This window comes from Eleginops maclovinus, chromosome 15 (genome assembly GCF_036324505.1).
Source record: "Eleginops maclovinus isolate JMC-PN-2008 ecotype Puerto Natales chromosome 15, JC_Emac_rtc_rv5, whole genome shotgun sequence".
NCBI lineage: Eukaryota > Metazoa > Chordata > Actinopteri > Perciformes > Eleginopidae > Eleginops > Eleginops maclovinus.
Window position 1 is genome coordinate 14,179,397 of NC_086363.1, and position 14,805 is coordinate 14,194,201.

Sequence of the window (14,805 nt, forward strand, 5' to 3'; positions counted from 1 at the left end):
TGTTGTCGAGAAGGATATGCCTCTGAATTGCTTATCATTTCACTCTGTGTTGTCACTTGCACTTTCTCTAAAGGTTTTAGAGGGAGGCAGTATACATATAAATCCGTAAACTGATTCGCTGCATTGAGGGAGAGATTCAGCATGGCATTTAAAAGCTCTGCAAAGCAAATCTGGAATTAATCCTCCCTAAAATGATTAAGGTGTGTTAAGTGAGTGAAAAATGATTGAAAAGATAAAACTTGACACTATTTAAACATTCCTCATTAAAGGATTAAAAGTAAACAGTAGGCATCTGACAGTTACCCAATTTAACACGTCATTTAAAAAAGATTATGACTTGCTTTACCTCGGTTTTATTTTACTGTCTATTTACTTTTATTTATATTTTAGTATCAATCAAACTCTTATACCTATTATTGACATGATTTATCTATAATGAGGTTTTTTGTTTGGTGAATATTTAAAATAAGAAACGTTGTCATATAGCAGAAAATAAGGGAAGATACTAATCAAAGGGTTCCTATTGTGGTTTTTACGGTTTCCCTTCCCTGTAGTGTGTTGGGTTTTTTGCATGTAAATGGTCTGCAAAAGATAACATCCCAAAGTTCCTGCCAGAGAGTCCCCCCCCCCCCCTCCTCGACTCAAACACCTCAATTGTATTTCTTTGCTTACTTCTGTAACATAGTGACATCACATAGTGACATCACTATGTTACTACCGCGCTTTTATCACTCCAACACATTGTAACTGATAGGCTAAGGGGCTAGACAACTCACAGCTGTTGACCAATCACAACAGAGCCATCCACCTACCTGATCAGAGCATACTGGTTTCAGACAGAGGGTGAAAAGAGGTGCTGCAGCACAGGCAGTATGTGAAAAATAAAGAGCTGTTTGAACATTAAAGCATGGAAACATGTCACAGTAGAGGAACAAAATATAAATATGAAACCTTAGCATAATAGGGCCCCTTTAGACAAGGTATTAGCACTGATCGAAGTATTAGAAGTGAATGTTTAACGAGCATAAATCTTTAAATGTTCTCTTGTGAGTAACTGTCCACAAGATGAGTTTGCAGTGCAAAAATACAAAAAAAATGCAAGAAATTGAAAAGTTCCATTAAACTTTCACCAAAAAAGGTATTGTCTCACCCATAAATAAGGTAATGCGTTGTTGAACATGCATCTTGTTTCTTGAAAAAAAGAAGATAAACAAGAACCTTTTGCATCTGCATAATTCCTGCTTGAGTAGCCAAGCACGACTACTTTTTTTTTTGCAAGTGGGGTCTGACACTTTGGATTTGAATTTTAACAGCAAGTGTGCAACTTCCCGTCATTTCCATGCCGATGTATGCATGTGTGGGCGGGAGAGCGAGGAGCGGGAATGGCGGTAGCATCGAAGAGAGAGAGTTGGTTAAAAAGAAATGGGTAAGACAGAGTTGGTAAGAATTTGAGATGGAGTTAATTTTTTATATTTCTCTAGAAATGGAGGAATGGAACAGTCAGGAATAACTGCTCTACACTAAAATCTCACACACACACAGACACACACATTTATACGCATTTACAAAAGATTTGAATTCATGGATGTTTATTTAATCAGATGTCAGCCCAAGTGACTTCACATTGTCTAAATCTTTTTAACCAGATTTTCATTTAATCAATGAACCAACTGGTTTAACAGGTTTGACCTCAAATGCCACATGATTAAAATACAGTACAATGGACCTGCCGACCTTACTGCTAGAGTCTATCCATCTGTCTGTTTCTGTGTGTGTCTATCTGGGTGTGAATTTGGGTGGATATTTACGTGGTAGCGGCCCTTACCTTTTTGCAGGCACCAGATGCTGTCTCTTTGAGGTAGTTTTACTGCCATTTTAAAAACGTTTGGCAAGTGAAGAGAGACCACAACAGATGTGGGTTTGTGTGTAGCTCAGACCCGCAGATGGTACAGTAGCATGCTTGTCTTTTCTTTACTTTAGTTTCCCACAGGTAAAGGAAAGTTAACTTGGTGTGCATGTTGTGGTTTGCCAGGTACCATGACAGAACTACTAATGAGAACACAGGTGTGCTCAATCGCAAGCTTAGTCTGTCGATCACGCCTCAAACTCTCAACCTGGGGCTCCCATTTCATCCGCTCTCTGAATTCTGCGAGCAGTTTGCTACTGAGCTCCCACATGACCGGTTTTCTTTACTCTCCTATTCCTATTCAAGGTCATCAAACAGGCAGGGATGCATCTGGGACAGGTCATGATTTTATTGCCTTGTTAAATGCATGACTCTGTTCTCCAGCCCACCTGACCTGCATGTTTTTCAACTGTATAGAAGCAGGATATTTGGGATGCAAACTTCACACCACAGAAGACCATTAACACATTTCTAGCCCGTCCACCTGCTGTTTTAAATATGAGCAAGAGTCCCACAGACAACCCTAGACATGTTGGCTTGTTTATTTCTGTTGTGCCACTGAGGGCACCACCTGGCTGGAACTGCCCCATATTCAGCTTTAATTTAGCACCGAGGGTCAGTAATGGACCTACTTCAGACGACCTGCAGATACATGAAGGATCTCATGAACCAAACCTGACTTTAAATAAAGTAAAATGCTGTACATTGCTCCTTTACTGAAAACATACGTATTTATTTTTTAATCTATATTATAAACGGGTGCAAAAAAGGATTTGAATGCATTCCTCTTTTCCCTAAAATAAAATCAATACAATCATCAAAGAAAAAACAGGGTTTCCTTGGAGGATGTATTTATGTCAGGATTAAGTCTTTGTTGTTGTGTTACTTGTTTTGCCCACGAGAGGCTGCAGTACACCACACCCATGTAATAAATAGGACACAAATATTTATGTTTTCTTCATTTATGTTTAAGCTGAGCACAGAGTAAAATTTTTAGTAAAAACATGACATGACCGTCATTTTACATTACCTGCGAAAACACACTATATACGTACACTGGAGTACATGGAGAAATTGAAACCCAAATAAGTCAGACACTAAAAAACAATGTCTTACTTGCATCTCAGATATTCTTTGATTGTGATCATTTGAAATAAATATGTCTTAAAAGGTTATCCTTTAGTGTCAAAATATATTTTTAAAATGTGCCCCCATCTTATAACTGGCATTAATGAGAGATGTCATAAGACAGAAGTCGGTGAGATTAAGGCAGACAATAACTTAAGGCACCTCTGTTTGAGTGCGACAGGGCTCAGTAACTATCTGGGCAAATCTCCCAGTATGGGGGCACTTTAATTGAAAGCAGTATCTTCTCCTCACCTTGTGAATCGTCACTGAAGAATATCTCAGGATGCTACACATGCTTTGACATTACCTTCTGGCTTTATTGGCGCTGGGAGCGAGCGCTTGTGTTTATGTGCACATTGGGGTGTTTCTTTGATCAAATGTTTAATACGTCTTCGGAGAGGGGGAAAAAAATAGCCCCATTTGCAGGTCCGTGTTTAGCTCTGAGGGTTTGGAAAGAGGGGATGTCATCGGCAGATTTCCCTGAGTGCCGGAGATCCGTCTCATCCTCTCCTGTCCTGTCGATTTGTCTTCAGTTTACTTTACCTCTTCTTGTCTTGTCTCATTCTGCTCTTCTTCCTCCTTTCCTTCTCCTCGATCCTTACCTGACTTCTCTCTCTTGTCCATCCTCCCCCATGCCATTCTCTCTTCTCCTCTCATCTTCCTTTCTCCACCGTCTTATTCCCTCCATTCTGGTGGGAAGCTCTGCAGGACATTGTTAGAAAACAAATGGGACACATGGCAGAGTAAAAAGGCCTCAGGTGGGAGTAGGGGATGCTTAGGAAGAGTGTCAGCTTATTATGTGTTCTCCCCTGAATGATGTTACTCTGAGTCTGTTGTTTTTGTCGCTGTCCCCTGCACGTCTCGGTCACGTCGCTCTGAGTCGAAGGGTCATCGGGGTCAATCTCCCCCCAGCTCTCTGTCGCCCCATCCAAGCTTGTTTACAGCTTTTACTGTCGACATAGATGAGGCTCCCATGGGAGTACAGACAGGCAAAAAAGACACTTATACACTCACATGCTGAAAGAAAAATAAATAACATTCGGCAGCCAGAGCTATAGACAAGGTTACCATGGCAACAGGCAGTTCTTGCTCAATGGCTGAAGGCCTATACAGTACTGTATAAGCACACATGAGTGTATGCTGCCAAGCAATGGAGCAAACATGCACTCAAAGGCTTATACTTGTGGTGCCATAGTTTTGGGTCACTCCACATCATTAATTATCTTTAAAGCCTGCTCATCCTGCTCAAATCCTCACCGTAAAATAAACACCTTAAAGCAAAAGACGCAGATTTGAGGTAACATTTCTGTTTTGTTGGATTTTTAAAACCTGGTGCAGTAACTTCTTTGGATCATCACTTAGCATCAATGGGTTGTGATTAACCAGAACTGTGTCTTAATCTCACTCCAAAGGAACATTAAACTCTGTAAGATTTAATTTGGAGCCGGAAAAATCTGAAGCAGAATGTGGGAAGCGGTAAGATACCCCCCGCTGCCTCAAAGGCCAAATGCGCATATGAACGTGAGATGGTGAGTGGATGTGACCGAAAATTCTACAGATATGTTATTTGGGGCTTCTTGTTTAATGATGAATAACTTTTAATGACTGAATTAAAAGTCTCTGGAGTTGTTTTTAAGTTTTGATTGGATATGTACAGGCGCCAAATGCATACAAATTAACTGAAACTTGGAAATTGTTCTTGTCTTTCCATCCTTGCCTGGGCGTTTGTCCTTCAGAAATATAGAAATAGAAAACTGACGCATGCAGTGTGTTAAGCCCAAGCTTTGAAGGCCTCACACTGACAGTTACTGATCTAATGGTCTCACTACTACCAGGTTTCCTCACTATTACAGCACAGGCTTTTATCAAACATGATGGTTGTTTTTTCTTTTTGCTTTCATGATATTATTTCAAAAAGAAACCTGTATAACGAGGTTGGGAGTTAATCCAACTGTTCTTTGCTAAAGATGTGAGAGTCTGTGTTGACTGACCGTGATCTGTTGTGTTCAAAGCTATTTGTTTAATGTTCATATAAAACCTCTTTGATCGTCCCTGGCAGTTTCAATTCCAGTATAAATGGATCTGCAAACACTGTTTTTGTACTGTTTGCTTCTGTGTCTTTAGTTTTCCATGCGTTATTTTCGCTAGGCATTGCTCACTGATTGCCTTACACATCATTTTCTCCTTGCCTCTTCTCTTGTCAGACTCTGTCAGATCTGCTGGCGGCGGTGCGTCTCCCCTTCATCCACCCGTCCTACCTGCTGAACGTAGTGGACAACGAGGAGCTGATCAAATCATCGGAGGCCTGCCGCGACCTGGTCAATGAGGCCAAGCGCTATCACATGCTGCCCCACGCGCGGCAAGAGATGCAGACGCCCAGGACACGACCGCGACTCTCAGCCGGTAAACACAAACACACTCATGTAAAGAAGGATAAACTGATGTGCATCAACTTTGCCCCGGGTGACCTCAGAACAAGGTGGCAGTGGCAGTGACATTATCTCACGCCCACCAGCATAGTTGACCCAGAACACATCACCAGGATCTATTCACCCACACACATATATCTGTCTGTCTGTATTTTATTGCACAGGTCATGTCTCTATAAGGACAGCCTGACTTGCCATTGCAATGTATTGACTCCAACCCACAACAGGAATGGATTTTGAAAGTACTGTAAGATACTTAAAAGTACACTAGGGCATAAGGTTATGTTTCCTGTGTATGTTTTCCTTTCTAACAAATCTGTACTGGATTGAGGTTACAATGAAAAGTTGAAACCATGAAGGCTTCCCAGGACTTCTGCAGGGTACTGAACCCAGGCTGTTTTTCAGCAAATCCAGCGCAAAACATCTCCTAACAAGTTATTAAACCAGCGAGGCACAGTCAGGTCTGTCATCCATTTCTAAGCAACCAGCCAACCATTCACAGACTGACCACCGCTGATGTACAAGCCATTGAAAACGTGTTTGTTTACATCGTTAAATTCAAAGAATCATTCATGGAAATTGGAAGGCGCCCCGCAAATTGCTTTTGGCCGTCAAGATTTTTCCCTAAGGTCGGCCAGGACACCCCCCCCCCCCCCCCTCCTGTGAAAAGATGCCTAATTATAGTGTCTGCACGGCATTATGAGCTTCGCACCAGCACACCTTCCTTATTTTCTGCTTGGTAGAATAAAGATAATTGCCTAACAAATGGCACTTTATGGAGAGGTCCGTGTAGTAGCCAACACTGTTGTCCAACAATGTTGTGTGTTTATTTGCAAGAAAACAAACATTGGCAGAATTAGTTTTGGAAATTCATTTTGCATCCATAATTACCTGTAATACCGGTCACATGATGCTTTATAAAGAATCATCTGCCTCTTGAGAGAAGACATTTGTGACATTATATGGTCTCTGCCTAATACCATTACTCATCCTTGATCCAGTAGTTTGTCTATTCTTCTTGAAGCATTTTCTGTCAAGGCCCATTTTATAGTGTTTGGTATGTGCATATCTTATGCGTCCTACAGGCCCATTATGCTGGTTGAAGTGTGTATTGATTCACAGCAGCTCGTGGCTCTGTACAACAGAATTATATAAATGCATAAAAGCTGCCGGGATGAATACATTCATGATGCATTACACCCCGATGGCAAGCGAATGAGAAATATATGCAAGTTTTCCCGATCAAGTTTTGAACCCCTCTGAAGCTGCAGCTCTTATTATGACTGACTATGTGGACTGTGCATTTTGTCAGCGTGTGTAAAACTGTGTGAATTTCTGTTGATGTACAGATAAACACGAATATGCTCTGACATTCTGTGTATTCTTCAGGTTTTTTTTATGCCTGTGTTGGCGTGATTGTCCGTGTGCATGCATGTATTGCTCAGCCATCTGCTGCATTGGACAGGGTGGGCTCTGCACAGCAGGGGGTACGGTCAACGGGATGCAGGTTGGGTGTGGAGACAGGCAAGTGTACATGCAGGACAGCGAGAGCAATAAAGGACAGACCGCAAGAAGAGTTTGAGGTTGTTGAGGACAAGAAAGAGAAGAGACGTGGGACAGAGCAGGAGGAGAGGTTGGGATGTGGTCAGAGAGGGTGGGGGGGGGGAAGTAGCCAGGGGGATAAGAAATGAAATTTGAAGGGCAGACATTTGATTGAATTTATTCCTTGAGCATGTGTCTACTTGTGTAAGCAGTAAGTGTATGTGTGTGTATTTTAAATGTGCGCAAGCAGATGGGGCACCACCTGAGCTGGGTTGATAAGTCTCTCGAGCGGAAAAAGAAAGGAAAATTGCCATCCGTGAAGCACTTCTTGCTGAGCGCAGTCAATCTGTGAACCTGTGAGTCGCGTGCACACGAGGGTGTAGATTAGTGGCCGTGTTTGATTTCACTCAACTGTGTGTGTGTTTGGCTGCACATGTGCACATGTCTGAGTAACTCACACATTCAACCTTTTTTCCGGTGATAAATGTGAGTTGAATAAGATTTTTGCAGCCTAGAAATTTCATTTACTCTTCTGGGACAGATCTTTAATTAAGATCCTTTCATAGACTTAAATCTGTGAGTGCAATGAAAGAGGTTATACTCACAGTGCATATGTCCTCGTACCTTTCATTAGCAAAGGCCGAACCATTCTACATTACCGAGGATCATAGCAACATTTGAGAGTAAAATAGAACAGATAAAGATATAACAACTATTTATTTTGAACATAAACACTTAACAAACTGTGTTAATTAATACGTTTAGAGTTGAATTTGGATTTAGAAGAGAGAAACCTGTTAACTCCTTCTGTTACTACTGTTTGTTTTTGTAAGTAAAAGACCTTAGTTCCCTTTTCAAACATTGCTTAATTAGTTGCTGCTTTATAGCCTTTTTATTTATTAGACAAATATTGGAGTTGTATCAATAGCCAATGTAAATCACTATTTAACATTACCCAAAAACGTAAATAACCATATTTCCTAATATATCAAACTTTACCTTCTAAAGAAATTAGAATCAATGAGGAAGAAAGAGTTGTGTCTTACTGTGTGGAACTTTAACATATAACACAGTGTACAGACTACTGTATAAACACTAATACTGACTCTTTTCAAAATCCTTCATATTTACATTAACTCTTTATTTTTACTCATCCTGTAACATACACAAACATGTCCGTGATAAGCTAAGATAGGCAGCACAATAAAGTGTAAGCACAACATTGACATATTATCACCTACTAAAGCTAATGGCCAATGTGTTCCCAAACAGTAGGTAGCTTACTTGTGTAGTTGGCTTTAGTTTGACTTGTGTTCCTCTCTACCTGACTGTAGTATGATTAACTCTCCTTTAAGCGACAGTAAAGTTACATAAAATCAAACCACTTAGTTTAGGCCACTGTAGAGTCGAGTGGAACTGCAAAGTTCACAATTGACACCTTTTACCTTTGTTAATATAGACATATTGACTCGAGACGCTTTTAATATTACATGCTGATGGTAGTAACTGGGCGAAATGTTTATTAAGTTCGTATATCATGTCAAGGATAAAAGAATCCATTAATATGTATATTAATGGCCTATGACGGTTCACTTTGCAATGTGTTCGTAAGATGGAATAGTGTGAACTTAAAAATGTAACAAAAAGGCCGACATCTTAATGAGTACTTGCTCCATTAGCCGTAAGCTCTAAAAAAGTTATTTCTTTTGCAGCTGAATAGAAGCAGCCAGATGGTTTCCACACACCCTTTAATTATCTTGTTTTCCCAGGTTTTTCTCTTTATAAAGAGTCCCGCTGTGCCGCGTTGTTGCAATTTGTTTTTTCACTTAATAGCTCAGTTTTTAGTGATGGCAGATTTTTTTATTGGTCCCTCTTGACAGGTCCTGGCCCATCAACAGATTTTCACTGGCTGTGCTCCTGTGCAAAGTTAATGGCTCTAGTTTCAAAACAAAAAAGTTACTTTATAACAATGCTGGAAAGCATCGGAAAAACTTCTGTTTTCTATCAAAGTTACGACAAGGCAAGAGTCATAAAGTCTGAAAAACTACCACGACATAAAGTTTATTTTTGAGCTGCCTTGCTGGCTGAAAACGAGACTCACATGCTCCTCGTTTGCATTCTGGAGTGTTTCATCGAGTGGATGCTCTGCCCATTCATTTTATTAGATTCTAATTAAGGATCCAAAATATATTCTGCATAGAAAACTGCTTCTCCGTGATTCTCAAATTAAAACATCAAGAGAAGCTGAGTATGCTTGAGTTTTTGTGTTAACGTGTGCGAGCAGATGGCGTTATTGTATCTTTGTTCAACATTTTGTGTGTTCTAATTTAAGGGATACCTATTTTTACCTCGTCTTCCTTAATGTATGTAATTTTCCTGCTGCAGTAGTGAACTTTTCATGAAGGCAGGGGGCTACTGTTGTTGTTATAGTTAACAGCCTGCTTTCTCCCTCATTTGGCCAGAAAAGAGTCTTGGGTAAAGTGAAAAGTATGAGAATCTCATAATGAATCCTCTGTGTTTTGCGTACAGTATGTGTATCCATTAGCTGCTAATTGGTTAATTAGAGTGTGGATGTGCATCTGATTAGCTGTCATTAGACTTTCCAGGGGATCGGGGGGTATAAACAGCCGCTGGCGCTGAGAGATGTCTCACACATCTTTGTTGTTATAGTCATAACATGCCCTTTGATTTGTTACATCTACATGTGTGCTATTAAGGAGCAAGAAAAGTTTTCTTTTGGTATGCTTGCTGTGTGTGCCCCCTGATAAAACCCATACACAGTGTTCCCATTTCCCTCTCTCCACATGTGTCGCTGTGCTAGGCTCAGAGGAGGAAGGAGAGCGCCAGGGCAAACTGTTAACTCTACCCAGCCAAGTGGAATAGCACTCAGACAAATGAGCTGTAATGACTAGGAGACGCAGGGGTCCAGCTCAGCTCACACTGTTACTGTCTCACACACACACACACACACACACACACACACACACACACACACACACACACACACACACACACACACACACACACACACGCTCACATTGTTATACCTCTTGAATTTGAACACTGCAGAAGGAATCCTTAAACAGCAGGAACATGTTTTCCCCAGCCTAACTTTCTCTATGTCCACTTCATCATCTGTAATGAAGCATTTGTGTATGGAAAGGTGGAGTAGTCAAGAATTACAGTAACAAGCACAGCAGCAGCAACAAAGGGAGATAAGAGTTTAAGTATGCAGCAGGTTCAGTCCACTGTTTGTGTACAGGCGTTTTATCTATGTGATCATTCCTTTCACTGGATTTGGACAGAGTTTAAAGCATTTTTTCTTCTTCCCCCAAACTGAGATCAGGGCTGCGGCATGTGTTGATATTAAACCTTATTGACCATTTTACATTTCTGCAGCAGAGCCCAGTTCTGGCTGTGCAGTGGTCTGAAAATGGTTGGATTGCATTAGCCCGCACAATAGCTTGGCTTGCATCCAAAGTTTGGAGACAATAACAAAAATCTGGCTTGTTCTGTGAGGCCCGGAGGCATGAAATTCATCCACTCATTCACACCTCTGCCAGCCGGCGGCTCCTGGGAGATTGGCCGTAGATGTCCACCAGTGCAAAGAAAGCAGAACAAGATTCACACCTTGTTAGGGGAGCATGAAAAATCATCAGATGTCTTTCCTCTGAAGTCTGCCACCTACTGCTTCTGGCTCAGGCTGATTAACATACTGCTTCGCCAATCGTCTCAACGTTTCCTAAAATGTCCCTTGTCAACGCTGACAGTAGCTCTTTTTCATGAAATCATTTAATTTATTTGTCATTGTTCTCTCTGGTTGTACTGCACGCTAACCATTGAGCAAGGCTAACGCGACGGGGAAGCTGTCAGAAGTTTCGAAAGACAATTATGAGGGTTTTTTTTATGTCAGGACTCTGTTGATTATTGTCCTGCTCTGTGTAATTATTCAGCCTGGTTTGTCTTGTGGAGCCAATGCAGCGTGAGATTACTCACCTCTGAAACTGGAAAAGCAAGATGCGTGAGAATGTGCCAGAAATGTCTTAATCGCTCTATGTGAAGAGTGCCCTTCAGCGGATCCTCTTCCGATTTTATTTCTGGAGTCTGAGATGGTATTTGAGGCACGGAGGGAAGGGTGAGGGTGATAGAGGAAGAAGGAACCGTAGTGAGCGAGCAGGAAAGAGAGAGAAAGTTTAATGCAGCTATTCACAGGAGAATTGGAGTGTGAGTTTTTGATATTCCTTCAGCTTATAAGGGAAATCTCAAGCAAACATATCTATCTCTGCTCATAAATGTAACATGGAGGCGGTAAATCCAGATTAGATAACCTCTGAATGTGTGCAGGGGCTGCAGCCAAAATTAAAGTTCCATTCGCTTGACCTTTTGACTAGTGACTACTGTCGGCCCGAGCTACCGAGCAGGAAGGGAAGGGAGGAAGGGAAGGGAAGGGGAGACAGGTGAAATATTGCCAGAAAACTTGACTCTTTTTTTCCTAGAGCTGGAGTTCGTCCTCAGACCAAAAGCGAGCAGCATTTACAAGAACACGGATGAGCCTCAGCATCGCTCATGCCACAGCTGGCACTTTAACCTGGAGCAAGGCTGCTTCAGCCTCATCCAATATTCAACAGACAGACTGAACCTGCTTACAGCTGTATCAGTGCATGTGCTGATGGTGCAAATTGGGCTATGGCTGCATGTGTGCCTGCATGCATTTAACTAGTGAAAGTGTTTTTGGGTCATGCATACAAATTACCAAGTTAAAACCCTTCTCACTGAATAGCTAATTTTTGTTTCATCCTACTTGTTTCCCCACTTTATCACAATACATGATAACATATAAAATGTAATGTGCTCGGCTTGGAGCATTTAAACATGACATTTAAAAATGTAAAACGAACATCTTTCTCCAGTGAAAATCCCCCAGTTACTCTAGGAACTCCACAAAACAACTTTGAACAGGTTTCACTGGGAGTACAATATGTTTTTACTGGCAAGTAGATCCACCAAAAGCAAGGATCACCCTGATTATCTGGAAGGACACAATGCTGTTGAATTAATTGTAATAGATTTGACCATGCTGCAAGCACCATTAACCACAAACTTTCATTTTGTTAGGTTGGAGGTGAACATTTCAGACAATGATACATTTAAAACTAGGACAAATAAAACAGAAACTCCTTGCATGACTAGGAACCACTACAGATATATCAGTAATTGTATCTTTGAACATAGTTTGTGGACCCCTTTGCATGAGTTTTGCTTGACAAACAACAAACATTCAAAAATGTGTATGAACATGCACTTCAAATTGTGCACATTCACACATACTGTATTGTACCTTCCTGGATGATGTTTCGAGGGCCTTTGGCCCCTTGATCCTCACCATAGCAAATTGACATCCTGGGGGAGAAATCATAGGCATGAGGAGGGGGGAAAAGAGAGAGATTAGAGGCATTTGAGATAAGAGGAAATGGTTAAGGACCAGCAGTGAGATATGAATGGCTCTGAGCCCTGAGAGACAGACTGCCAGTGTCACTGTGCCTGTGATACCCAGTGAGACCGTTTTCCTGTCATACAGTATATGAATACATTCACAAACATATATATTTAAAAATCTGACACCTTTATTAAACCACAGACAGATTTTTCTCCTCATGAGACCAGACCAGATGTTGGTTTTTCATTGTCTGTGAGTTATGCACTTAATGGCTGCCTGCAAAGCAACCACATTTACTTCAGGATAATAATTAAGTTAAACATGATGCAGTTTATATACTTATCATAGGAGGATGTACAAATTGACTTAACGTAACTAGATATACAGTAGACCCTTTCAGGGTCGGTAGCTTAATGAAAGCTGGGTGGTTGCTGAGCTATTAACATTAACAGTGCTTCTTTAGTTTTGTGCTTAAGTGATCAACCGACAAAGCAATCCCAGACTGAGCTAACCATCAATCGCATTACATCACTTCCTGTTGTGATGATTTAATTTTAAAAAATAAACATGCACATTTAAAACACAGCTAAAGGGAACAAGCAACAGTTAGTTTAATGATAATTACTATAATGGTTATGATACCATCTGGTGTTTCACAAAAAAAAAATCCCATCCTGATGTCTTTTTAGTTGTATATCCCTGATGGAATTTGAACAGTCCTTCATATTTTGAACCATTCTTTGGTAAGAATTTTAGCCAAAAACATATTTAATCACAGGAAACATCACTTTATTTTGCAAACATAAATGCAATGCTTTTTGAAATGTACTGTGAACAATTTGAAAACTAGTTAAACTACAGATATTTAGCTCTTTGCATTACAGTAGCAGATAGCGACTCTGCTGTCCATGTTGAACACATTAACTTCCACACTTAGTATTTGTTTTTGCACCAGCAGTTTTATGTCACATGAACATACACATCTTGTTAACGTGTTAACATATGGGAGGAGATGCTTATTTTTGTCCGATTCCTAAAGTTAATTTTAAAGCCTTTATCTGCCGATGCAGATGCTGTGCTGATACCCTGCATGCTTAGTTAACAGTTAAGTTTTACAGTTCATTTTCAACCTTTCGAAAACAGCCTTTATGAACATTACATGATATGAATATAAGCTCTGGAACGGTTACTGAGGATTGACAAGGTCAAGAAAGACTTTGTGGAGCTTGTGTTTGTTGTAGTTTTAACCGCTCCCAGACAAAGAAATCTAATGCTGGGAGGACAATTCATGATATGAACTCTCAACCATGCATTTATGTGTCAGTGTGCTTGTCCCTGCAACTTTACCCAACCCAGTTCTCCAATGTCCCCTTGAATTTAACTGCATCCAAGTGTGGCTGGTTAAAGAAAGGTCACAGAGCTGAAAGACAGGTAAAAAATGCTCAGGGGTGAAAGAACAGGACGCAGTGAAGGAAGATGAAATGGAGAGTATATTGGGAAAAGGGCAACGACTCCGGGGGTTTCAGAGAGAAAGAGAGATACAGATTGTGCAAGGTCTCCCGTAGGTTGAGATAGATGGAGGAAGAGGAAGGTGCCGCTGGGTAAAGAAAGAGTATGAATAGTGAAAGCAGGGTCACAGCATGGGGCAGAGAGCAAGGACACATAACAAGGTGAGATAAGAGCCAGTGTGGCAGCAGGGAGGAGGAAGTGACAGAATCTTTCCGTTCTGTCTTCATCTCTCAAGCAACCTGTCTTCTTCTAGAGTGACTGTACGTCTGTGTGTATGTATAAGTGTGTCCGCAGCGAGGGTCCGGCTCTGTCCAGCATGGGGTAAAGCGTAGGCGATGTGTTCCTGTCACATATAGATTTCATTCGGTTGACATCGAGTTGGGAGGAAGTTAGACACACAAGCAATTTGCAGGATGTGTGTGGTCCTCACACTATAGGTGGGAATCAACTTCACTGTCTGTCTCTCAGAGTAAATACTTGTCAGGGCTTTTTTTTTGGTCCCAAAATTTACAGCCTGTGATAACTGCAACCGCCTCCTGAGAGATGTTATACTAGGCGCTGTCCAGATGTTACCATTTTAGTCTCTGTTTACGGTCAATGCACGCCGCCATACTGCTTCACTAGTCTGCTGTCTCACTGTGTGTTGCTGTTTTAATGAGCCATTCAGGGTATTTCCGTTTAGGGCCATTTTTTTCTAATATTTTAATTGATCAAATTACTATACCTATGTGATAAGGGTTGCTTTTGCATCATTTGTAGATGCAGCAGGCAGCTATTCCAGTGAAAATGTTTAAAATCCCACTGTGAAACTACGTGCACCATCACTGTGTTTAACACCACCTAATTTGAAAGTC

At 41.0% G+C, this 14,805-nt stretch overlaps 1 protein-coding gene across 2 annotated transcripts in view; it reads left to right on the forward strand.

The window, feature by feature from the left end:
* The window catches only part of LOC134876682 (kelch-like protein 29), a 191,683-nt gene that overhangs the window by 135,048 nt on the left and 41,830 nt on the right, over positions 1-14,805 (forward strand). For both annotated transcript variants that reach the window (XM_063901738.1, XM_063901737.1), the window contains exon 10: positions 5,239-5,437. In XM_063901738.1, coding sequence (XP_063757808.1) covers positions 5,239-5,437 — 199 coding nt within the window. The remainder of the gene's footprint in view (positions 1-5,238; positions 5,438-14,805) is intronic.